Source organism: Uloborus diversus, unplaced genomic scaffold, assembly GCF_026930045.1.
Source record: "Uloborus diversus isolate 005 unplaced genomic scaffold, Udiv.v.3.1 scaffold_12, whole genome shotgun sequence".
Lineage (NCBI taxonomy): Eukaryota > Metazoa > Arthropoda > Arachnida > Araneae > Uloboridae > Uloborus > Uloborus diversus.
In genome coordinates, this window is record NW_026557876.1 from 2553374 (window position 1) to 2580816 (window position 27443).

Below are 27443 nucleotides of genomic sequence, written 5' to 3' on the forward strand. Positions count from 1 at the left end.
TTCTTATTAGGCACTCTTTTAAACCTTCTATTTCGATAATGGGGGCACGAAGGCAAATAATTCAAAAACAATGTCTCAATATGCCAATATGCTTTTCCGATTGCCGACTATTTGAATGTTTTTCCTTATTACACTAACTATTCGTTTCATCTATTCTTAGTATCGGGAGGGTAGGGAGTCGGGGAGAAACTCACTTGTGCGTCTGTCCCTGCGGACACTGAAGCCAGCCGCACTTCCCGTAGACGTCGACGTCGATGTGCCGCCTCAGTTCCCTGACGTAGGCGTCTCTGCCTCCGTCGGTGCGGCAGTTGCTGGTCAGCCAGGCCGCGGAGCGCGTCTTGTTGGACCACGCCCACTTCAGGGACTCCCTGTCCAGGGGGCGGGGCGGACGGACCTGAAAAGGGACCGTATACAAAGTCACGTCTGCTGCAGATCGGAAAAGGTTAACAAGAGAGAGGAATAGAACAACACACACTCACGAGCGCATGCCAGGGTTGCCAGCTTGGGGGGTTTTCCCCCTAAATTTAGGGGGAAAATTTCAGAATGGGATTTTTTTAGGGGGATAAAATTTTTAGGGGCAAATTTAGGGGTTTTAATATTAGGGCTTTATCAGGTAAAAATGCTTTTCTTTTACCTTTGGAAACGTAATTTTTCGATTGTTTCATTCATTTTTTTACTTACATAGTCTTTTTTTTTGAGCATTTATAGTCCATGCTCTTGATCAGAAATGTCATTACTCACTTAGCAGCGAAACATAGCAATGGTCACGTGACCTTTTAACTCCATGTGTGACGGCACATTCAAAGGATCACGTGACTTTCTGACGTCATTTAGGGATTTTTAGGGGTATTATGAGTTGAGTTTAGGGGGAAACATTTTTAGGAGTTGGCAACCCTGGCGCATGCTCATATAAAGAGCCCGATCATCCTGACATTGGACATGGGGCACGTTTCTACTTTTAGCCCCCCCCCCCCCCAAGGGTCCGACTAAGATTTTTGAAGACACCGGGTACGAAATTCATTTTGTGGTCCCTTCCCCATTCCCGCTGTTTTCATATGTTGAAGCAATAAAATATTTCGATACTTGCGTTTTTACACAACCATACTAAATTTGGTTGTACCTCATATCACAATATCAGTGGCGCACACAAGGGAGGGGTCCAGGGGGTACCCGATTGATTACGATTCTGTGTATTTTGTACGTAAAATAAATTCAAACAAAGGTAATATTAATTTCAGTTCTAATAAGTGAAAAAAAGAATCCTCATGATGAAAGATTTTTTAAAAATATTGTGCACTTTTCCTATAACAAATTGCCTAAAACAAGCAGAATGGTGATTATAAATGAATACACTAAAAAACCATGTTTTAGTTTTGTAATTACAGATTACACCAAATGAGATTCTATGAACTTCTATAATCATATGGTGCTTCTGCAACGATGAATTTGATTTGTTGAATCCATTTTTTAATTATGAGAAAAGTTAATGCGTATATTATTTTGCTTTCTGGTAATTTGTTTAAGTATGTTTCATTACGAAATGCTAATTATTTATTCAATAGTTTATTTTTTACTGTTTTTCGTTCTCGCGAATCGACAAAATCAAGTCAATATGTTTGACGGCGTATTGGGGATATGATATGAGACTGAGGCTTTCGATCTTAGACCCTCCCCTTGCAAAATTCCTGTGTGCGCCAGTGCACAATATAATATATACATTTAAAAAGTAGAAGAGATATAGTAGTACACGATAAATATATAAAATGTGGTTAAACTTTGCCCGTTGCAGTAAACCGTAAATACTAGAGACGTACCGAGTACTCGGTAACTACTCGGTACTCGGCCTACTCGGCCAATTTGCCGAGTACTCGGTACTCGGCCAAATTCTGATCAGATACTCGGCCAATACCGAGTAGTTGCAAAAAATTGAATATTGTCCAAGACAGATACTAAAATTTATAAAAAAAAGAGCAAGCATTATATTCTGCAATCATTTACAATTAAAATTTATAAGTCAAATTTAAATTTTGAGAATAATGAAGTTTGTAATGCTTCAATGGAATAAATCTTTATTTTAATGTCCCCAAAGTTAATAAAACTTATTTATTAAAAATTATGCCAAAAAGGTATGTATAGAAAATATGGAATTTTTATATTAAAAATTGATTTTTGCTACAAACAAAAATTAGTTATAAGGATTATAAAAATACCTTTGCTTAAAAAATAAAAGGAAATAAAACAACGTTAAAAGCACACTGCAGGAACACTGCAGACACGTGTTTTGGCATTACAAGGAATTTCTTTTTCAATGCACAAAATGGGAGCTCGTGGTTTTAAAGGATTCCGACAAAAGTCGGATTTTTTTGTCGTATGTCTTTACATTCTTTAGCTCACATGTTATGCACTGAAAAAGACGTTCCTTGTGGCGTCCTATTAATTTATGGGGGTCAGAAACACGTGTCTGCAGTGTTCCTGCACATTTGTTTTATCTGCTTTTAAAAATTATTTATGTTTGGCGGACTAGAACTATAATTGATTGGTATACAGTGAAGCCCCTCCTAACGGGCACCCCTCAAAGGCGGACACACCTCTTATGCCGACAATTTTTAATTCCCCAGTTCCAATGCGAATAACATTATTAAACCCCTGTCCTGCGGACACCTCTCTATTGCAGACAAAAAAAAATTGTCCTGTTAGTGTCTGCATTAGAGGGATTTCACTGTAATTTGTTTTAATTCCTACTTGATTAATCATACCTTTTATTTATTTATTTTGAATTTTAAAAATAATTTTTTTGTAAAATTTTTGACACAAACAAAATTGTTTATATAATGCGTAATTAAATTTCAGCAGGAATTTAGTTTTAAAAACTATTATATGGACAAGGAGGTCTATACTACTATTCCATTAAGTTCAAAATTCATCACATACGTGTAGATGGTTCTTCTTAAAACATAATTGGTACTTGGTAACTCGGCCGAGTAGTGAAAGGCCGAGTACTCGGTAACTCGGTACTTGGCCGAGTAGTGAAAGGCCGAGTACTCGGTACTCGGCTACTCGGCCAAAGTGCTACTCGGTACGTCTCTAGTAAATACCAAAATTGTCTATGATATAACTTCTAATACAGATTAAATTTGGAGTGGTTTTCTGATTTGCAAAGAGATCACATTTTGAAGGGGAATTTTTATCAACAAATAGATTCTTTCCTTGTTTTGGCATTTGCAAAACTATCAATGATATCATTGTACTCTAGATTCTGAGTGAAATCATTATTTAATTTTTAATTAGCATGATAAATTAAGGGAATTTTGGGCCCCCCTGAAATTTAAGAGGAGGAGTCTGTGCCCCACATGCCCCTGCGGTAATCAGGCTCCATAGGGTGGTTCAAAAACTCATGTAAAAAAAAGTTTCTCCCGGATAAAAGGACACCCCTCAATATTTTTAGACCTGTGGATGGTAATAAACTGGAAGAATTTTAGCTTCCTATTTCAAATGAAAGAGGGTGCTCTTCCCCTCCTACAAACTTCATCAGTATGGGGGGGGGGGAGGTTAAAAAAATTCATTGAACTGAAAAAGCAATGCTACCTATTTCAATATACACAAGTAATATACTTATGATAAGTTGTAATAAAATAATTTACAAAAAAGAAAGAAAAATTAATTTGAATTTTGACATCTTGAATTCAAATTATGTTTTTCGCAATCACCAGTGTATGTATGTAGGCGCGTGTGTTTGTGTGTGGGGGGTATGTGTTTGTGTGTAGGCATATGTGTTTGTGTCTGTGTGCAGGCATGAATGTGTGGGTAGTTGTGTGTGTATGTATGTTTTTGTGTGTGTGTGTATGTGTAGGTGTCTGTATGTATGCGTGTGTATATGTGTATGTGTGTGTGTGCGCGTAGTTGTGTATGTATGTGCGTGTGTGTAGGACATGGATGCAACCTGGAGACGGCTTTCGCTAGAGGAGCAGCATCGTGAGGAGCCGGTCGACGGTGGTGGTGCGGAGGGTGGCGGTGGGAAAATAAAATGATAGAACGCCAAAAACAGTCAAATGAAAGCAATAAGCAATCGTGATTGCTCAAAAAAAAAAAAAAAAAAAAAAAACAGCTGGGGAAATGAAATGTTTCTAAATGTGTGGCATTTTCCATGCTACGGACAATGTTAAATGGAGGGGTCATTAAGCACCCTCTTAAAATTTGAGTCAGAAGCTAAAACTTTTACAGCAGAATACTATTAATAAGTCTAAAAAAAATAAGGGGTGTCCTGGTGTAAGCAGTGGCGTCACTACGGGGGACTGGGGGGTGGAGCGGTCCGCCCGGGTGTCACCCTTCTGGAGAAGAGGGGGTGATACTCAAAATGGAATCGCATGTTTTTGAGATATATGAAGCTGAAATTCATTTTTAGGACTACAAATTTGAAATTTTTCCGGGGGGGGCGGGCACCATTTTTATTTGTTTTTTTGTACATTAGCCCGCTTACAGTTTTGTTCTAACACAAATGTAGTTGTTTCCTGAAAATTTCATGCTTTCAAATATATATATATATTTTCTTTTGCTTTGTAAGGGGGGGGGATGACACCAAAAAATACCACCACGGGTGTCACCCATGCTAGGTATACCACTGTTTAAAGCTATGTGTAAAATATCTTCTGTCCAGGGCCTGATTGAATGGACAGCCAATTAGGCAGCGGCCTAGCTCCCCCGGTATTTAGGGTCAAAGGATGAAATTGGAAATTCGAGAACAGGGTAGGGGGGCGAAAATTGTTTTGGTGTAGCTCCCCTCCCTCCTCTCTTTTGAAAATGCAGTCTTGTTTAAAAAGAAAAAAAAATTAAAGCCTATTGAAAAGAAAATGAAAGAGATTATTATATTAGCTCAATAACCCAATTTTTTTTATGTATGGGTATATTAAACTGTATGATGTTTCGAAAACATTTTTTTAGCAATGAGTTGAAGTTATTGTAAAAAATTATTGTAAAATTAGCAATGAGTTGAAGGTTTTTTTTTTGTCGTTCGGTCTTCATTGTGTGGAGTTTTCGTTCTTCTTTTATGCACTGATGAAGGGGATTGCATATGACAGCCCCGAAACAGCTGTTTGCTGAGTTTTAAACTCTATTTTATTACTTTATTTGTACTTTATGCACGTTGTCATTTTTACCCAGTTGAAGTTATTGTTTGTTAGAATACAGAAGAGTGAGTATATTATGAGTTCGTGAAGCCCTTGCTTCTTTTTTGACATCATGACAATTTTGAGCTTTTATCTGTTGTGCCTCGTTCTAGTAAAATAATGTCTGACCAATAAATTGAGGAGGATTTTTTTTTTTTTTTTTGTAAGAGTACATAACAGAATGTAAGTCCAACAAACTTCGATCATGGGGTGGCACAGGGCATATTTTAAGGAAATTTGACTGTGTGGGCAACTCCAACTTCCTCGGAAGGGGGGGGGAGGGACTGTAAATGTGCAGTTTATGTTAGTTGAATAATCGTCAAAAAAGAGTTGGAGTCTGAAAATTGGAATTGGGGAAATTATTGCTAATGTTCGTTCTGTTGGTTAGGAAAAGAGTGTAAAGAACATAAACGCTGTGACTCAGCGTTTAAAATAGTTCAAACAGTTACTGAGTTTTTGAATTTTTTTAAATTCATTATTCATTATAATACAATCATTAGAACCATTTGAATCTAGTTTCTTTTTCTTAGGTTCAACAAAAAATGCATCTTTGATAGAAATTTGCTGCTGTGACTTACTTTCAGCACTCATACTCGCATACTCGATCGAATGCAACTGCAACACAGAATATAACAGAGAGCGTAAAAACAATTTTTTTATTTAAAAAACTTTTGCTTGTGGGAACGATTAGGGGTCACGCTTCCATTTTTTTTACAGAAAATAAAAAATATATAGAAACACATAACCGATGGAAAAATTTAGGAAAATGTAGGTTGGCAATTTTATTTGACTGTGGGGACATTTTTATTTGACTGTGTGGGCAATTGCCCAAAAAAAAACCCCATTAAAATATGCCCTGGGGTGGCATGTAACTGTAAATTTATCATTTTTTGCAATTTTGTCATCTATTGTACATTACCAGGGTTGAGTCAAAAGCTTTTCGTATTTTACCCGTCCTAGCCGGCCTGAATGTAACATATCCAAATTACAGTTCCTGCGGAACAAATGGTAGAGCAGAGTTTGACCTTGGTAATCCTCATCAGTTGCTGCAATTTCTCGAAGACGTTGCAACCTCATGAAATGGCGGATGATAAGCTAGAAATTCCTTTTACAATAAAGACACCTCCGAATAAGGGACACCTCTATGTAAGGGACATTTTTTCTGGTCTCAGACCCTTTGAATAGGGACTTCCATGTATTTCCCTTTAATTAAGGGACACCCTGTATAAGGGACAATCACAAAACCAAAAAATTATGTATAAGAGCATAAGAAATAGAGAATTTACTGGAATAATGAATTTAACGCAAATTACCTGCGGGGTCGAAACTGTCCCTATAAACGCGGCTAATGCCCCCTCGACAACAAACGGGAGCGGGAAGAGTTGTCGGTGCGGAAAGTGGAACTCACCTTGCTTACCGTCCCGTATGGCGCGGCGATGTCGGAGTCTGCGCGGTAGGTCATGGTGTCGTTGAACAGGTGTCGGGCGTGGCCGAGGGCGGGGAAGTCGGAGTAGGCGGGAGACTCGAGGCAGTAGAACACCCAGCGCTGGCGGGGGAGGCGGGAGGGGGGCAGGTCGGCCAGGCTCATGTCCCGGCAGTGGAAGACGACGGCGTCGCTCTCGAGCAGGCGATTCCTGGCGGGAAAAGGGATGACGGTGATTAAAAGTAAACAAAAAGAAAGGAGCAGATGTGTGCATCACATGACTTCTTTTTACTCCAATTTAATGTCATTTTTCCATTATTGGAAATTTTAATGTGAATCCATTGTTTACTCTCTAAATATCACCAACAGTAGACAAATTGAAACCAAATTTAAAAAAAAAAGAAAAAAATCGCCAAATTTGTCGCCAAGTTGGCGACCAAAAGACTGCGATACATCGCCTAGTATCAAACAAAATGTAACAACTTGAGTTTACATCGAAATTAACAATGATTTGCCCCCAAAAATAGGAAAAAGACCCCCATAGAAACATCCGAATGCAACCAAAAGGGAAGGTGCACAACTAGACCCCACTAGGAATCTACGTGCCAAATTTCAACTTTCTGGGACATACCGTTTCTGAGTTATGCGAGATACACACACACATAAGCACATACATACGTACGTCACGAGAAAATTCATGGTAATTAACTCGGGGGTCGTCAAAATGGATATTTCGGGTGTCTGTACGTTCCTAGGCATATATCCACGTGTGGTCGGGTCGAAAAAAAAACTCAACATTCATTCGGGGGTGAGCAAAATGGAAATGAAGGCTGATTTTTGAGTGAAATTTTTTTCGCGAATACAATACTTCCTTTTTTGTAAAAGGAAGTAAAAATAGGCGCTAAGACTTTTTGATTTGCCCTCGTACACTGTAAAAAAAATTCGGAAACGTTTCTGAGTTTATCGTGCAGCTGCGGTTCATGAAATTTTCAAAAACGTTTCTGAGTATTTCGGAATTCTCGTTCTGTAATGTCCGGAAACGTGTCTGAGTATTTCGGAATCCTCTTTCTGTAATGTCCAGAAACGTGTCTGAGTATTTCGGAATCTTCTTTCTATAATTTCCAGAAATGTTTCTGAGTATTTTGGAATCCTCTTTCTGTAATTTTCAGAAACGTTTCTGATTATTTCGGAATCCTCTTTCCGTAATTTCCAGAAATGTTTCTGAGTATTCTGTGCAGCTGTGGTTCATGAAAGTTTCGAAAACGTTTCCGAGTATTTCGGAATTCTCCAAACAATTTTCAAAAACGTTTCTGAGAATTTCGGAATCCTTTTTCTGTGATTTTTTCTAAAAAATAATTCTTTACTATAGTATTGCATACCATATCAGTTTCAATTCTTTCATATCTAAGAGCAATGAAACAAGCAATTTTAGAATCATTCGTGGATTTTTTTTTTTTTTTTTCTGAATTTCTAATGACAAATAGCATGGTTAACAGCATAACATATGCACAGTTATAAATTTTTGAAAATTTATGAAATAATATAGTAGTTTCATTCATAATCACAAAATCGTCGGGGGAGGGAAGGGGAGTACTTTCTCGAAAGTGGGATTGTTTGTTAAACAATATTAAACTTCAGTTTTTCTCTCCATATTTTCAAGACAAAATTATCAACATATTGTATTTTTAATGCAGAACTTAAAACATATCTTGTATCAAACTTGATAGCTTTTATTTTCGGATAAAATTTGACAGAACTTACCTACACTTTGCGTTCCGAAATTTGTTCACGTCAAGTCAATTTCTTTGACGAACAAAGTGTACCGAAAAGTACCAACAGAGAAATTGATGAATTTAAATATAACACCAAAGTCCCCCTGCTGGAACCATTCGGGTTTATTCTTCTGTTCTTGCCCTTTTCCAGTTTATCACAAATATAGATACTTAATCAAAATAGGTTACTGATTTTATTTTTAGAGTGTGCGCAAAATGCATTATATATTTTATTTATTAAAACATTGAACTCTATTACATGATTATTCCATTTCATATATACGAGTCTCCCCCCCCCCCACACCATAAGAGTGATGGTGCACCCATAAAATGATATAAAGCGCCCCCCACCTTAAAAAAAGCAACCCCTTGAAAATGTCAATGGCACAGTCTCTCACCATATGTGCATTGCATATTAATAACATAGTATTTAAAAACTGATCACTTTTAAAACGATGACATGAAATAATATTACTTTTTATTTCAGCATGTAAATGCAGCTGTTCCATTTTTGCCACTGACTCATTCCTCCTGACTGTCCTACATTAAACTAGTATATCCACGAAGGAAATGTTATTTTGGGAACTAATGTCATGGAATTTTTTTATTGTTAACCACATTTAACAAAATGAATAAGCAGATGAATTAATTTCATAACTATGTTCTTACTAATAGATAACATGGTCATTTTCTAATGGTATAAATATTTTTAAATGAATGAATAAATTATAATAAAAAAAGATAAATTATACCGGCACATTTTTTGTGAAGCATATTACAATACTAGAAAATATTTGCATTACCATATTTCTAATGAATTAAACAATTGATTTTTTTTTCTTTTTGAACCAAAATGTATGTACATCCAAGTATTTTGAAATAACTTTTCTGTGATTGCTTCTCAAATATAAATCTTACTTCTTTTGCGTAATTAATCAGTTTCAGTTAGTTACAACAAATAGTACACCGCGCACATAGGTATATGTAGGCTAACTTTAAATTAATTCGATAAACCCAAAAACAGTTACAATTGGAGCCTCATCAAATGCAAATCAACAAAAATATAAATGTATATAACAACATGTTTTAAAATATTCATTAATACTTACAAGTGAACATGAGCGGAAGAAAATCTAAGTACCTCCATTACAACTGAATAAGTAATCCAAAGGGTTTCGTTTCATTAAGTATAAACACGGGTGTTGAAACTATTCACGCTTGAACACACAATATATATCTAATTATGGTCGCATTGGAAATTGTAAAGAAGCAAATGGTTATTAACTAATTTAATAGCTGCGTACATCGTCTAAAAAATCAAGGGCAGTCCAAAATGCAAAGGCGTAAAATTAGTTTCGACACATTTTACTACTCTCTAGACATGAAATAACAAGCAATCCAATGCTAAACAGTTACTGACTGCAGCAACCATAGATAAGAAAAAAAGAAGTTCTCGTTATTTCCGACTCATTGGCGCCTGATTGGAAGGATGAAATAGGTTTCGAAGCGTTGCGTCATCACTTCCGCTTCTAGATATCTTGAAATAACAAAAAGCTTTCTGAATATTGAGGAGTTCGCTATTGGATGAAGGATTCCTACTATTTCGGAAACGTTTCCGATATATCCAGAAACGTTTCCGAAATTTGTTACAGTGTATGAATAAAATGTCCTCCAAGTTTGAACATATTCGGATTATTCCTTCCTTGTGGTGGTGACAATGAAAACCGTTTGGCTTGGCAGAGAGCTTTTTGCCTAGCTAACTTTCCGCACCCTTAAGTGCATCGTGTTGCCATTTGGCTACATACCCAATTTAGTTTTATAAAATACGGGGAGAATTAATTGGAACTCTGCACAATGATGAAAATACTCATTTGAAGATGCTATTAAAACCATTAAGGTCTTCTTACAAGTTTTATCAAAATTTTGGGAATTTCAGATGGCAAATTATTTGTTGCTTTTTCCGGCTTGTCTTTATCAAAAGAGTTGTTTCTTATTTTGGTTTATATTTTAAAAGCATATATTTTTCGCGACTCCAAAAATGTTTGACTTTCGTTTTTACGGCAATAAAAAAGGAAGTTAGAGCTAATTAAGTACCTCAAAAATGTTGTCCTAAGAACCAGAAGATGATCTTAAAAACTCAGACCCCAAAACCCGGAAAAAGGAAAAGCTTTATAAAAAGTGCACTTATTGACAAGTATAGTTAAAGTATGTATAAGCTACTTGCAAGAAAATAAAAATAGAGCTAAAAAAATAAAAAAGGGTTTCGAAAAATATTGTGGAGGGAGGGGTATTTGCGCCATTTAACTTCGGGGGGGGGGGCACCCTGTCTGGATTTGCTCTATGTGTAGGGGAAGCTGCTTTACCCACGGACAAAATTTACTTTTCAATTTTTGCTGGTCTCTGGGAATGGATAATCGATCGGAAAAAATTTCTGGCAGAATATACAACTTATCATCTAATTTGGCAATTTTTGTCAGGTGAAAATCTCAAAGCTTTCAACCTCAAAAATTTTTTCTTAAAAACCATCTTTTTTTTGTCCGTGGGTACAACAACCCGTTCACCCCGCGGACAGGTGCCTTTGTACCCATGGATATATAAAACAATAAGATATAAATAGGTCTGAGGAACTAATTTATACTCAATGCATTTTCATAAGCAAATTTATATTGAAATACTTCAAACATCCACTGAAAATAACATTAAATAACATATTCAACAGAAATTAAAGTTTGAAAATTAATCAAAGGTTTTTTTTTATTTTTCAATTTTTTTTAAATTTTCCTTAATTTTTAACGTTAGTGAACCCTTTAAAAAAGTTGCAAGTCTTAAGAGAGTTAATGATGTTATGAATAATAAATATGTTTTTAAACAAAAAAATAATTAGATTCATGATAGTATGGCTCTCTGTGTACCTACACATAATAACCTCAATTTATATGCAAATTGAAAACTTTAACCAAAATTAACCCATTACAAAAAAAAAAAAAAAACCTCAGTTTAGATTAAACCAACAAAAATCTGGAAAAGTTGACTTCAAATAAAAATAGGTGGGATTGACGGTCTGTAGATCCTACAACAGGTGTGGGAGTTACACTTCAACACTATATTTTCAAGTCGTACTTCAAATTCATCATCATTGTTAAAAGTAAATTTTGGACGTTGATGACAAGGCACCATTTTGAGGTACTTCACATTGTAAGAAGACTCAGGTGTGAGCCAAGGACACTAAAAATTGCTGTCCGTGGGTACACATGGTTGTGTGTCCTTGGGTACAAAGGTATGCCATTTTGGTTTTGCAAGGCAGTTACATCGAGAAGATCACAGTTTTACAACATTAAAAATCAGAAATAAAACCTTTAAAATATAGGGAATCATGATACCTACAATAAAAATGAATAATACAATCTACGACGAAGATAAAAAAGAAATTGCTCATGTTTTTTTTAAACTTAGACCTTACTAAAACCGAAAAAATGTGATAGAATCTTAAATGTACGTTTGATGGCGTTGAAACTTTCTGGGGTATTGGAGAGGGTTATGACACACACGTTGAACCCCAATTAGGATCCCTCTCGACGATACCTGGAATTTCCCGACCTATTCATATTTTGTGCCAGTCTTTCAATAAATGGAGAAGCCGACTACTTCCTGGTTAGAACCGGGTGGCTAACAGTAACATATTAGAGTTTCTTCAACGTTAACTGTGACAAATCAATACGAGTATGAAATAAACGATACAACACCTGTCCCTGGTGATCCGGCAGTTCCGGCAATTCCGGCAGCGCTCGAAGTTGCCCAAGTACTCCCAAGACCCGAAGAAGGGAGTCCACAGCAGGACGAGCTTGGGGGGACCCGTCCGGCAGCCGTCCGAAGGGGGCGGACCGGGAGTGGTCGGGCCAGAGGCGGTGGCGTTCTCGGAAGACGACTTGGTGACGGCGGACTTTGCTTCGGCAGCCGTCGTAGAGGGCGGTTGGACGGAAGACGGGCTGTTGATCGGATTGGGAATGTTGTCTTCCAGCAAGTGGACGGAAGTGTAGGATTCGCTCACGTAGAACACGTAGAAGGCACAGGCGAGGAACATGGCGCAGAAGAGGTAGAGAAGGGTCTTCCTGGGGGGACACTTCAGGGCGGGAATTCTTTCCATGTCGAAGGGCGGGCTCGATCACTCATCGCTGGTTCCGGTCCAACCCTGATGGGAGATAACAGGATATATATTTAGTTTTCAAGTATAAATTCCCAAACATTCATGTCCTCCGACATTGGTCATCCGCAGTAGTGATGTTCCGGATATCCGAGGGAAAATAAAGATCTGTATCTGTATCCATTATTGTTTGACGGATCTTAAACGGATCTTTTCTATTCTAAAAATTCTTAAATATTTGAATAAAAGACTCTTAAATTCCGTTTCAATTAGGTTTTATTCCCTATTTAAATTATAAGGTATCATTTCCGAGGCCGATTTATACCCCCCGTCGCAAAAAGGAAAGGATAATAAGTTTTAAAATGTGTATATGTGTGTCTATTTGTGGCATTGTAGCTCCTAAACAGATAAACCGATTTTGATAGTTATTTTTTTCGTTCAAAAGCTGACTTGATCGAAAGTGCTTTGATTAGCCTCGTTTTTGTAGAACTTTAATTACCGGAGAGTTGGAGACATTAATTAAAAGCCGGCTCAACGTTTTTCACAATTATGGTAGTAAAAACTTACCCGCAACGATAAAAATATTGGAGCTAATTGAAAGAACGAAGTTTTCTACGTTTTATATTTAACTGGAACTTCCAAATTATATACAGTAGGAGCTACAATCCTGTTAAGTATATTCTAAATGCAATTCTAAGCCTTTATACGCGTGATTAGTAGCGATTTTACAGTCGGAAAACAAGACGAAAAAGCTCAATGATTTAAAATTTCTATCTGCTGTCAGTTCATATGTCATGTTAACAATGTGTGTTTTGATACGCGAAATTCATCTTCATATGAGATCGGCCCTCGGCGATTTTTTTTTTAAATTTTAAATTTATAATTTAATATTGGTTTTTGTTATGTATTTGGGGTTTGTGTTATTCTTCATTTTGGTTTTTCTCGGCATCCTTAAAAAAAAGTGACACTAACATCTTTATTTACTGATTGTAAAGGTGTTCCCGGCTCTGTTATTTCGTCGGTCGAGGTAAGTTGGTTGGAAGGGGTCAGCGCTGCATTTATGCTAAAATAATATGCGAAAAATTATTTCTAGCATGTCCAGAAGCAGTTTTACGCTCTTGCTCCTGTATCCTACATCTAACGAGCAAGCTAAAAATAATTTTTCATATTCTATCTAAGCATTAATGCAAAGCTGACCCATTCCTTCCAACTCTCCTTCAGTTTTAACGGAGATTTCTTTAAAGAGTAAATCAGAGTCTTTATTATATTTTCGACGTAGATGACATTTTGTGAAGAAACTGCCATTACCCTGACGGGAATACCTCCCCTAGCAAATTTTACGCTTGGGAACACATTTCGAAAGTTCGATGTGGTTCTTTTTCTATTCCAATTTTAAGAACAAAATTACCATAAGATGGACGAGTAAATTACGAAATTATCATAACGTGGAACCGTAACATGGACATAAGCCAATTGGCGAGAAAATTCACCATAAATTATTTGTAAATAAACAGGCGAACCAAAAGATCTTTTCATTTTCTATTACGGGCAAAGCCGTGCGGGTACCACTAGTAAATAAATAAAACAAAAACAACTGCGTTTCAATTTGCAAAATTTCGACGAAAATACAGCCATTGGTGTGTGCTTTTCACTGCGAAAATACATTCTCCTGATTGTTGATTCATTCGATTGTTGATAATCCGAAATTTACTGTACAGATCATTTTCGATCGTGACAAAAGCAAGTGACAATTCGATCAACATTCCTTTGTGTTGACGCCTATCTATACGCATAAATGGCTACTTCTGTACGTAAGTATGCGCGGGGTATACTTCAAAACTACTGGACCGATTTTAACCATTTTTTCACCACAGATAGCTACATTATCAGGTAGCAACATAGGCTATGATTTATTTCTAAAAAACTTAGTTTAAAAAAGTTATGATGGAAAACGGTTAATTTCATGTCATTTCCCCATTAAATGATTATATACAAAACCCATTGTTACGAAAATTCGTTGCCTTACAACAGCAATATTAAAAGTAATCATTATATAATTTTTGAATCAAGGCTTCTCCGGAATAAACATGAATTTAAAATCATTTGAATATTTAGAAACACTACTTTTTACACACTTTAGGGAAACATAGTAGACAGTTTTTTTGTGTGTGTGTGTGTATTATTTAATTAAATAAAGCACGCGGTTTTTTTTTTAGTGTTCTTTGTTTTTGTTAGTTCCTACTTTGGAAATTCTTCAAATTTTGATGTGCTTAAAATGTCGTGCTTTCGTTTCTAACTAAATACTAGTTTGTTCTTTATACTTATTGCTCTTTTTTTTATTGGTAAGGAAGAAGCTCGATTTTTAATCACGTCAAAGCGGTGTGTTTTGCAGTGTTGCCAGGATGGGGGGGGGGGGGGGTCACACACACACACACACACAAATCCAGATTTCCCCACTTCCCTTCCAATTTTCCCCCCAAAAAGCGATGTTTTCTATCAAAATCCCCCAAATTCAAAAATTATTTTTCCAGGAATATTTTCATTTAATGAATCGACTTCCTATGATATTTTTTTCTCTTGATCCCCCCCCCCCCAAATAACCAAATTTTCTTCTAAAATTACCCCCCTTTTTTTCATTTTCGATTTTTTTTAAACCTCTTTTTTGAGCAATCACGATTGCTTATTGTTCTCACTTGACCGTCCTTGATGTTACAGTTCCTTTTTCAGCTTGAACCAGGGGCCTCTGCAGCACCACCGCCCGCCGTCCTCTGCAGGCGCAGCTGCTCCGGTCCTGAGCTATGCGCTTCTCCTGGTCGGAGGCGTCCATGTCCTAAACACACGCACGCTCACACACACACAATCACACGACTTCACACACTCCTGCACACACAAACACACATGCCTACATACACACACACACACGAACGCCTACAAGCACACGAGCGTACACAATACTCACTCACACACATGCATACATACACTTACACACACACGCACCCACACACATGCGCCTACACAAACACACACGCGCATACACACGCTCGTGATTGCGAAAAACATAATTTGAATTCAAGATGCAAAAATTCAAATTAATATATATATATATATATATATATATATATATATATATATATATATATATATATATATATATATATATATATATATATATATATATATATATATATATATATATATATTGTCTTCATAGAGATCTTCGAATGTGGGGATCAGATCTGGGATTTTGTGGTCCTTTTACCTTGTTGTCCAATGAGGAGAGAGATAATTATTTGACTAATTTAAATAAGTTAAAAAACTTGAAATTAATCAAAATGTGATTTAATCGCTAGAGACTAGCCTTTGAAGAGAAAAAAACATGCCTCAATTTTAAAATTCTTAAAAAATTAAAACAGTGCTGAATTTAAGATCAAGAAACCACTTTTACTCATATTGGATTTGATTGGATGGCCCTGGCCGACCGAGAGATAAGAAAAAAAAAAGCCTCCTCTGGGTCCAACCATCGTAACACAAGCTTCAGGGCCATCAATTAGAATTTGTCCGGGACGGGGGGGGGGGAGGGAATATACTCAATGCAAATTTGATCAGAAAACGACAAAAATCACGCCAGTTTCTATGTAAAAGCATTCATTTTTCAAATCCAGAGGGAGTACAATAGCCCCCCCTCCTAAAGGTCAAAATTTACGGCCGCCACTCGCCACGTGGCGACTTAGTTTTCAAAATTGACGACCCCAAAAAATTTCTACAGTCGCCAACTTTTTTGGGGAGTTATTTTTATTTTAGATCCCAAGAAAAGAATTCCACACCACTCCACAGATGCATCAGTACAATAAGGATTCACCGATAGAGACCGTACTCCGACTGAATGTTGTTTATTTTACAAAGCTTGCATGTTCTTTCTCACTGCCTGCCTGTATGTTGGTTATTTTACGTTGCTTGAATGATCCTCTTACGCGATTCAGGATATGTAAAGTAAGCAAGAATACAGTGAATTAGGAAACCATTTGCACAAGATCAGAGCGTTTGCTCCTTTGTCTTGACTCTTTGTTTTTCAAGTAATTAGCGTACTATAATCATGATTTCAAGAAGAAATCATTATATTTTAGATTATATTTCAGATTAATTTTGATTATGCCTTCAAAGTAATTACCTTTCACGTTTTTAGTTTAGTTGCTCAAATGTATATTAAATTCAAACTTTGTTTTTTTATTTTTTTTTGCATTGTATTTTACAAAGGTTTTTCCTTCTTCAAGCCCATTTTAGAACCTGCGGATTATAGGCCGCCCGCGGATAATACGCAGGAAAATATGGTTATTAAATATACTGGGTTCGTACGCTCCGGGGAAGCCTGGAATTGTCAGGGAAAATGACATAGTTAAAAATGTCAGGGAAATTTCAAATTTTGCCCCCCCCCCCCCCCCCCAAATTTTTTTTCCCCAATTTTTTCCCAATGAATTTTGTACTTTGAGTTCTAATCTTCGTTTTTATCGATGTTTCCTGAAAAAAAAAAGTGTAAAAGTTTTGAGGCAAAATGACGCTGGCAATAAAATAAAAAAGCCGACCCCCAAAAAAAAAAAAAACTTCCGCGGACGCCATTTTTGCCCCTTAACAGTTCCAAAGAAAAAAAATCCTAGGGTGAACAGGAATTATGCACAAATTTAACAGGAGAAGAACATTTTCCTGCTTCTAAAGCACAAGCCTGCGGATGGTAGTTTCAATTGGGAAAATCGTTTTTTAATCGAAAAGTCTTTTCAGCTACGAATGAATCGTAGTGGCCATTTTTGGTCATTCATAAGATGAAAGTAGACACGATGCTTCAATGCCTAAGTTTCCAAAAACAAACAGAATTGGATGTTTTCTTTAACTGCAAACTATTGAAAACAACGCAAAATGTGCTGCAACTTGTTTTTTTTTTTTTTTAAATATGTACGCAAATGTGCTAAAAACTTTTCAACTGAATTGTTGTTTCATGAAGATTTATTATTTTTAAATTGTTTTCATGCTACAAATTCAAAAAATTATTCCTTAATTTTCGTCGTAGCCGCCATATTTGGTCATTCCCAGGATGGCAGTACAAGACTTTTTAAGTGCCTAAGTTTCCGAAAATAGCATTGGATATTTATTGCAATGCAAAGTATTGATAACAACACAAAATGTGCCCTTTTTTCCCGTGTAATTCGTAATTATTTTCTGGAAAAATGCGAAATTTTATCTCCAGAACATTTTTTTTTATTCTAATTGATTTAGACTTATGAGCTAAAAAATGACTATTTTGTCTTAATTGTAGTTTTTTAAGGATAAATTATTATTTATGACTACTTTTATGCTACAAATTTAAAAATCTACTCATTATCTTAAATTTTTTACTTAGTCGCCATATTTGGTCGTTTGTGAGATGGAAGAAGACAAAAATTTACAAGAATATAATTAGATGTTTATCTCAATGCCTATTGAAAGTCTTTTGAAAGCAATGTCTATTGAAAGTAAATGTACAAAAAGGAAAATTTTTAATTTTAATGCAAGCATCCTTTATATGCAAAAGGGAAACAAACTGATTATTGGCATTGGCCTAATGATCGACGGATGTTGACTTTTGTTAAAATGCATTATATGGTACGCCCATCGGTGCAACAAGTTAATCATATTTATACTGAAAAATAGCTTTGTACTTTGCTCAATGTGTTTTGTGTTACATACTAATAAAAAAATTAAAAAAAAGAATCTTAAACCAAAAGTGGAGAAAGATTGCTGCCGATTACAGCAAAACGCTAATATGCATGACATGTGGCATCAAAGAAGAGTTAAAATAAGTTGAAAGTACTTTGTTTTTAACAAATAGTAAACAAATAAAAACAATTTTAAACAAAATAAAAAAAAAACTTGTGATAGAAATTTATTTTTAAAAATCCAGGGTTTTTTTTATTGTTATTTTACAAGTGGAAAAGTTTTAGTTCTTACGCATTGCTACTTTGAACAATTTTGACTATTTTGAAAATATTGTTACTTAAACTTAATTTTGAATGAAGCGAGTAACCTGGAATTATCTAAAAAATAATCTGGAAAACCCGGAAAAGTCAGGGAATTTTTTTTTACCAAAATGTATGAACCCTGTACTTTTTTCAAATTTTTTTTCTAAAACAGTTTTATGTTTTGCTTTAAATCTTGTTCTGAAAGTATGACAATATTATGCAACTTTTGGCTCTTTAAAAAAATACACCATAATGTATGTTTTTTTACATAAACCCTCGAAGGTCGTTCTGATCCTATTTGATTCCCAATTAACTCAAACAACCCTTATTCTGAAAATTGTCAAAATAGGAAAACAAATTAATTTAAAACTTGAAAAGGCAACTTGTTTTTAACCCCGCACAAAGCCCCTCCCCCCATTTTACCATTCCTTTGTCATAATCATTGTTCCATGTTGTCTCATAAATCCCGTATTTCATTAAAAATCCATTACATCATTAAAAATAGAAAGAAAAAAAACATATTTCTATAAACTATATCTTATAAGCATCACTTTCATAATATTTGTTTCAAAAAATACAAATTGAAATCCCCCCCCCCCCCCCCATTCTCATACTAGAGCGCTGTTTTCGAAACCCGGTAAAACTGGTGGCCACCAAGTTTTTTGAGTCTAGTGGCCATTGGCCACTTGAAAATTTTCTGAATCTTGAGGTCTACCCCCTCCCCGTCCCCCCAAAAGACGGGTTGCTTGGAAATGCCCCGAGTTAGAAGTAGTGACATCGAAAATTGAAAGTACAGCGTAACCTCGATTTTACGATTGTCAAGGGACTAGAAAAAGTTATCGTTAAATTGAGGATATCGCTAAATTAAGGAGCATATTTTCATTTAATGCAGTTGAATCCGGACCAGTGAAACGTATCCTTAAATGGAGGAAATCGTTAAATTTAGGATATCGCTGAATTAAGGAGCCTATTTTCATTTAATGCAGTTGAATCCGGGGCAGAGAAACGTATCCTTAAATTGAGGAAATCGTTAGATTTAGGATATCGCTGAATTAAGGAGCCTATTTTCATTTAATGCAGTTGAATCCGGGGCAGAGAAACGTATCCTTAAATTGAGGAAATCGTTAGATTTAGGATATCGCTAAATTAAGGAGCCTATTTTCATTTAATGCAGTTGAATCCGGAGCAGTGAAACGTATCCTCAAATTGAGGAAATCGTTAAATCCGGTATCGTTAAATCTAAGTTACGCTGCATGAGGAGGGGAAAACAAGTTAAAGTCGACACCAAAAGCTTCGAAAGGGGATAGAACGCGATTTCGAATCCGATTCGCCCGGCGTTCATGGAATTCTCCCGCCATCAAAGTTTGCACACGTCTTTAATCAAAACATTAAAATCCAAAAAGCGGTCATAAATTCGTAATTTGAAAGATTTACGACACTCACCTTCATATTTGGCCCTCGTAAAAGGCTCCACAAATAGGCGCGTGCTCACTCACAGTTTCCTCGCTTATCAGCGCCATTGCCGCCAGATTAGTGCAAATGTTATCTGCCCGGTCTGACTGATTAGCAGCACAATAGGGGTGCTTTCGGAAACAAGGATCGGTCGCCGCACAATGACTTCCCATCGGGGTGCCCATGTCATCACTTGAAGATACTACCTCGCGCTCGTTTTAAAAATACAGTAGGCGCCGCTTAGTGTGATCACGGTTAATGTTATCATTCGCTTAATGTTATCAGAATCACGAAGTCCCGGAACACTTGTAGGTTAACACACGTTAAAAACGTCGGATATTGTAGTCAGCGCACTGTTAAAAATTTTCCGGAAAATTTACGGTAATTGTTACTGGCATCCATGTTGCCAGTAAGTATTACCGTAAAAATCAAATGTTACTGTAAAATTTTACGGTTTCCTCGGTAGGCCACAGCAACCAATTGGCGCTGGGATCGCTTATTTCTCCGGTATAAATTACCGTAAAAATCAACGATGCGTTAGCGATGCTATTTTACAGTAAAAATTACCAGAAAATCTTCCTGAATTTTTCGTCTTCGTTTATTGTTATCATTTTTTCATAAACTTTCAATTTTTTCCCCCGTTATTGTTCCCCAATTAACAGAAATACGTAGGCAAACCCTGACGAGACTCACTTTCTGTGTAGCATTTTGTGGTTTTCAATAGCAGTTCAAAATTTTTCTAGGAATGAAGCTACAAAAAGTTCGCCCCCCAGTGACCATATTCCCCACAAGAAAACTTTCTTTTGCACCTAAAAACAATCAGTCGCTGGACTTGTTGCAGGCATTGATGTAGGACCTCCATTGTTGCCATTACTTTGTAAACTATTAAAGAATTGTGTCGAAATTGAAAACAAAGCGAAGTCAAATTAAAATTTAAACAACAAGCAAAACCATGCTGGAAAAGATAGAAAAGCTGAATGTGCTTTGAAACTGGTTTACGAATGTCAGGGAAAACGGTCCTATTTTACTTCACCTATTACTGTGTGATTAAAAATTGCATAATTTAGCTTTAACTTTTTATAATTCAGATATTTCCATTCTGTTAATTTAATAATTTAAAACTGCGTTCAGTTGAGTCAATGTGATTTTAATTTGAGGTTTCCAAAATAAATGCACCTTAATTGGAAAAAAATCATTATTTTGTATCTCCTGGATTCTTTCCGGTTATTGTTATCAGTCGGTTATTGTTATCAAATTGTATTTGTCCCAAAGTGATCACATTAAGCGGCGCCTACTGTAATTTCGTCAATTGAATCCAAATCAGATTGAAATTTCAATGCACCGCACAAAAAAAAATCGCATCAAATTAGACCGCATAAAATCAGCTTTTGGTGTACAGCAAACTCTCCTTGCAGCGAATACCAAAACAACGAACTATCCATTGTCAGCGAAATAACTGTTCAGCCCCGTGTTAACTGCCGTTTCATTGCTTGAATGGTCAGAGGACTTAAGTCAGACTTAAGGGGAGTCAGTTCCCTAAATACTTTCAAAAATTTGATTTCTTGATTTTTATATGTTTTGAAACTCCATTTCAATACCTTTTTAATGATACAAATTTCTTGGATGGTGCTCATATTGGAAGTAAGTTAAAATAAGCTTTAAAAAAATTTAAACGCATGTTGATAAGGTATGATTTTCCCCCTTAAATTGCAATATCTCGAAATGGTATTTTTGAAACTAAATGTTCCTTTCTCTCAGAAACTAAATTGTCTTAGGCTCTGAAATTTTTACCACCTATTCCATACATATAATTGCATATACTGAAGTAAAATCTTTCTCAAATTCCAAAAATATTTTTTTACAGAGCTGATTTCGTGTTACAAAATGGCATTTTTTGAAAAAAAAACAGTGACTTACGCATTAGAATTTTTTTAAAAAAAACTAAGCTTCCTTTCTGTAAAATGTTACTTCAGTATAGAGAAAACAGTTTACTTAAGGTACAGAAAAAATGTCATAAATGTATCTTAAACAGATTTTCAGAAAAAGGTACATGAACCTGTGCAAATTAACATTGACGGTATAGAGGGTACTGACTCCCCTTAAGATGGGGAGGTCCCGGGTTCGAATCCCGGCTCGGGCATGGATGTACTTTCTCTCTCCTGTCCTTTCTTTGCGTGAATGTGTCTGTGAATGGTTGCCTACCCTATAAATGAGTCTTTGTGCCATGGGTCCACTGTGGAAGTACGACTTCACACCAAATTGTGGTAAAGTTTAAAAAGTGAAGCAGCACACCACAAATTGTCGGCCTAGAGCTGGCACTAGGCAACAACATTGCTTGAATAGGGAAGTTGCAACCTATTAAATGTTCATATTTTGACTATTGGATATTGTTCATTGACCCTCAAAACTAAAAAATTCACCATCGCCGAATTTTAAAACACCGTGGTTGATTTTTCATGAATTTTTAAAAATCCACGCGCAAAAGTGCGCTCTTCTGAAACGTCACGAGCCTACGTCACGGGGCCTTCCGCCGAAGATCCCTTGTTTTCGCTACGGACATTTCGAGCGCGCTGATATTTTTATTTTTTAGAAATTCAATAATCCTTTTGAACACACTATGGAGGTCGGATTCGTTAAAGCACAATCTAAATAATCTTCCTCATGTAACATCAATGATGATATTCGAATACTTCCGAGAGGAATGAAAGGTTTAATGTTCCAGAAACGCGAGGAGTTAAATGCGAGGAGGTAAGCCTTTTACGTTTCGTCTTCGAAGTCAACTGCACGTCCTTCGGCTTCTCCCGTATCGGAAGAGCGCATGACGTCACTTCCTATGCCATTTGACGTCACAAGCGCTTGAACTTTAAAAATTAATTAAAAAAAAAACTACTTATCGTATCGCAAAACTTTTTTCACCTATGATGTTCATACATGTTACTCTATCATATAAAAATAAAATTGAAAACTTCCCTACTCCATTGCAATGAAATTCTCTCACAGCGAACAACATTGGCAATCCCTTGATATTTGTTGCAACGGAATTTGACTGTGTATCTTGAATCAAGGGCACTGGGGAAGATTTTGACTCGCAAAATCTCCCTCGATGGGACAATGGATGTTTAAAACGTAGTGTTTGTCTCTGTGTGTGCACTCGTTTCGGTCATCTTTAGCAAATCAGGCGGTCATTCCAAGCTCACCAGCTTGCGAGATCGAGATTTTCGCTCACGTCATCGGTTGTGACGTAGAAATGTAGCAAAGTAGCATTTTAATCTACTCGAACCTAGCCGCAAGCTAAGTTCGAGTACATTAGAATACTACTTTGCGACATTTCTACGTCACAGCCGATCACGTGAGCGAAAATCTCGATCTTTCAAGCTGACGAGCTTGGAATGACCGCCCAGGCTGTTCGGAAATGGGAGATTTTGGTTACAGATAGCGTGGATGTGGTCCTAAATGCAATTTGCAGCGGTTTTTCAAAACTTCAATATTTTGATCGTTTTAAATTCTAGTTTTAAACAGAATATTTTGTAATGAGAAATAGGTTTTCTTTTTCAGACCTTACAGCATTGTAAAAAAACACTCACTAGGGGAGTCCTCCGATTCACAAGAATTTACTTTCGAAGTCGACAAGGGCTCGTTTTCGAAGTCGCGGTTTTTGTATACGGTTCGTTTTCGCAATGAGGTTTCACTATTGGTTGCTTTTAGTCGGAATTCATTACGATAAGGCTTTTCTGTTCTTTTCTTTTGGATTATAACACTTTTACTTTCGAAGTCGGCACTATAACATTACTTTAATTTACTTTCGAAGTCGACAAGGGCTCGTTTTCGAAAGTCGCGGTTTTTGTATACGGTTCGTTTTCGCAATGAGGTTTCACTATTGGTTGCTTTTAGTCGGAATTCATTACGATAAGGCTTTTCTGTTCTTTTCTTTTGGATTATAACACTTTTACTTTCGAAGTCGACACTATAACATTACTTTAATTTACTTTCGAAGTCGACAAGGGCTCGTTTTCGAAAGTCGCGGTTTTTGTATACGGTTCGTTTTCGCAATGAGGTTTCACTATTGGTTGCTTTTAGTCGGAATTCATTACGATAAGGCTTTTCTGTTCTTTTCTTTTGGATTATAACACTTTTACTTTCCAAGTCGACACTATAACATTACTTTAATTTACTTTCGAAGTCGACAAGGGCTCGTTTTCGAAAGTCGCGGTTTTTGTATACGGTTCGTTTTCGCAATGAGAAGTTTCACTATTGGTTGCTTTTAGTCGGAATTCATTACGATAAGGCTTTTTTGTTCTTTTATTTTGGATTATAACATTCATTTGATAAAAGTGAGCACGATTATATTAACTCAAATATCTGTGTGGAAAGCTCACGAATCTGATATTCGGTGGTCCCCACGTTTTTCAGAGTTAATTGAACCTTCAGATGGGATGAAATTCCATCAGAGTATTTAGTAATGCCCTTTTTTAGCATCTGGTCAACAGCTTTTGAAAATATATACCTCTGGAAAGGGGGGGGGGGTAGGCCCGACGAGAGGCCACGTCAGCCGCCTAGTCGGAAACTAGGGGACTGGGCCTCGGAGGGGGGGGGGGCGGCGACAGACAAAAAAAAAAAAGAAAGGAGAAAAAGGGTAAAAACTCAACTCCGAAAAAGCAGAAAAGTAAAGATGAAGTAAAATTTACCCTTTCGGTATTTACTGTTATGGAACTTTCAATGGAGTTAATTAATTTCTAATAAACAGTTTTCTTTTCTTTTTTTTTCTTTTTTGGAGAGCGGGGAAGGGGAGGGGGGCGGTGACAAATCTGACAAGGGGCCCGCCTTGGTTTTCTGCGGCCCTGGGGCTCAGACAACTGAGCCCCTCTATTTAGAGCCTATTGTATGCTCTGAAGCAGGAGTAAAGGCGACAACTTTAATGACCCTGGGGAAAAGATCAAATAATTTCGCCACAGGTGTACCAGGTGACTGAGAACTTTGGGATTCCGGCGTTTTCTTCCTCTGTCGCTATTTTACGAGAACGCAACTGGTAGAACCATTTTTAAATCGGCATAACTCAACAACTCACTGTAGAAATTGAAGAAAAAAAAAAACACTTATTTATGAACCCGTAAACTATGCGCTTGCGGGTGACAGAAAAAAAAATAAAAAAAAAATTGAATTTTGACATCTTGAATTCAAATTATGTTTTTCGCAATCACGAGTGTGTGTATGTAGGCGTGTGTGTTTGTGTGTGGGAGGTATGTGCGTATCTGTGTAGGGGGTATGTGTATGTGTGTTTGTGTCTGTGGGCTGGCATAAGTGTGTGGGTAGTTGTGTGTATGAATGTGTGAGGGGGGGGAATGTGTATGTGTGTGTAGGCATATGTGTTTGTGTCTGTGTGCAGGCATGAATGCGTGGGTAGTTGTGTGTATGTGTGTGTATGTTTTTGTGTGTGTATGTGTAGGTGTCTGTATGTATGCGTGTGTGTATGTGTTTGTGTATTTGGATGTGTTTGTGTATGTGTGTGTAGGTGTATGCGTTTGTGTGTGTGTATGTGTACGTGTAGTTGTGTATGTATGCGCGTGTGTGTAGGACATGGATGCAACCTGGAGACGGCTTTCGCTAGAGGAGCAGCATTGTGAGGAGTCGGTCGACGGTGATGGTGCGGAGGGTGGCGGTGGGAAAATAAAATGATAGCAGGCCAAAAACAGTCAAAGGAAAGCAATAAGCAATCGTGATTACTCAAAAAAAATGTGCCAAAACTTTTCAGGCGGAATCTCCCCCCCCCCCCCGCGTCTCTTGCGTCAACAACCACACCCACTTGCCGTATCTATGTGTTTAATGATCTAAGCCCTGGGGGGGGGGATTGTTTGATTAGGGATCATTCCCCTCGTAGTCTGGATCAAAAAACAATCAAGTCTTTGGCGCACCAACGAACCGGTTAAACTGCGTGTGGTGCGTGTAGTGTAGTTCAAGGATTTCCTCAACTCGGTTCATTTATCTTTACTAATCATAAAGCTGAATGTCCCTCTGTCTGTCAGGATGTCTGTGACGCGCATAGCGCCTAGACCGTTCGGCCGATTTTCATGGAATTTGGCACAAAGTTAGTTTGTACCATGGGGGTGTGCACCTCGAAGCGATTTTTCGAAAATTCGATGTGGTTCTTTTTCTAGTCCAATTTTAAGAACAAAAATATCATAAGATGGACGAGTAAATTACGAAATTATCATAACGTGGAACTGTAGCATGGGCACAAGCCAATTGGCGAGAAAATTCACCATTCATTATTTGTAAATATACAGGCGAACCAAAAGACCTTTTCATTTTCTATTACGGGCAAAGCCCTGCAGGTACCACTAGTTACTAATGATAAAGCTGAATGTCCGGATGTCTGTGATGCGCATAGCGCCTAAACCGTTCTGCCGATTTTCACGAAATTTGGCACAGAATTAGTTGGTAGTATGGGGGTTTGTACCTTGAAGCGATGTTTCGAAAATTCAGTTTTGTTCTTTTTCTATTACATTTAAGAGCATTTTACCGAGCAAGTTATCATAATGTGGAGGAGCAAATTACCGTAACATGGGCAAGCAAATGGGCGAGAAATTCATCATCCATTATTTGTTAGTATACAGGCGAACCGAATGACCTTTTAATTTTTCTACTACGGGCAAAGCCGTACGGGTACCGCTAGTACAGGATAAAAAAAAATGACGCAGGTTATAAGTAAAGAAATAACTATTTCGAAATCATTTCGCAAAATAGCTTCTGTCTTTTCGTTTCCCGCCGTCCCTCGACTCTCATACGCAGTGCATAAATTAGCATGTAGCATGCAGCCGGTGTTAGCACATAAATAACACATTTCGTTAGCAAGAAGATAAACCACATGCATTAAACAAACAAGCCTCAACGAGGAGACTCGAAACTCGACATCATTTCTCGGAGTCCGCAACCGAATGACTTTTATCGATTTATTAGGGAGTTTTTCCATCGACGCCCGCATAAAACTGAGAAGGGAACAGGTGCGCTCGCACCACCTGCCCCCCGGGATCACCTGCCCGCTCGGAAAGCAGACGATCATCGAGGTCGGAGTCATTACTTTCCGTCCGACACTGCGCAAACACATACCACCCCACTCTCAAGGACTTATGTAGAATAGATGCACAAGACACGCACAAGGGCACTGTGGTGCGGCTGAATAAAATTTATAACTATAAACTGGGGGTCCACCCCCCCCCTTCCCAAGCTCAATGGCGCGATTCCCCCCCCCCCTCCGTTTTTCTTAACCCTCTTTTCCTCTTTTATTTTTTTGCTCTTTTTTTCTACTTATTTATTTTTAAAATATTTTTTATTCATTTATTTTTTCTTAATATATTTTTATTTATTTTTTTAAACTATTTTTTTTTTATTTTTTATTTATTTTTAAATTTTTTATTTATTGATTTATTTTTAATTATTATTTTTTTTTCTTTCTGAAAAGCTTTTGTGCTACGCCAGTTACATACACACATACTACACACACACACAAAC

At 37.0% G+C, this 27443-nt stretch overlaps 1 protein-coding gene across 2 annotated transcripts in view; it reads right to left on the reverse strand.

The window, feature by feature from the left end:
* Positions 1-27443, reverse strand: part of LOC129232361 (alpha-(1,3)-fucosyltransferase C-like) — a 45836-nt gene that overhangs the window by 6960 nt on the left and 11433 nt on the right. For both annotated transcript variants that reach the window (XM_054866512.1, XM_054866513.1), the window contains exons 2-4: positions 12101-12546; positions 6571-6796; positions 195-394 (exon numbers count right to left, since the gene is read on the reverse strand). In XM_054866512.1, coding sequence (XP_054722487.1) covers positions 195-394; positions 6571-6796; positions 12101-12501 — 827 coding nt within the window. In that variant the 5' untranslated portion in view covers positions 12502-12546. The remainder of the gene's footprint in view (positions 1-194; positions 395-6570; positions 6797-12100; positions 12547-27443) is intronic.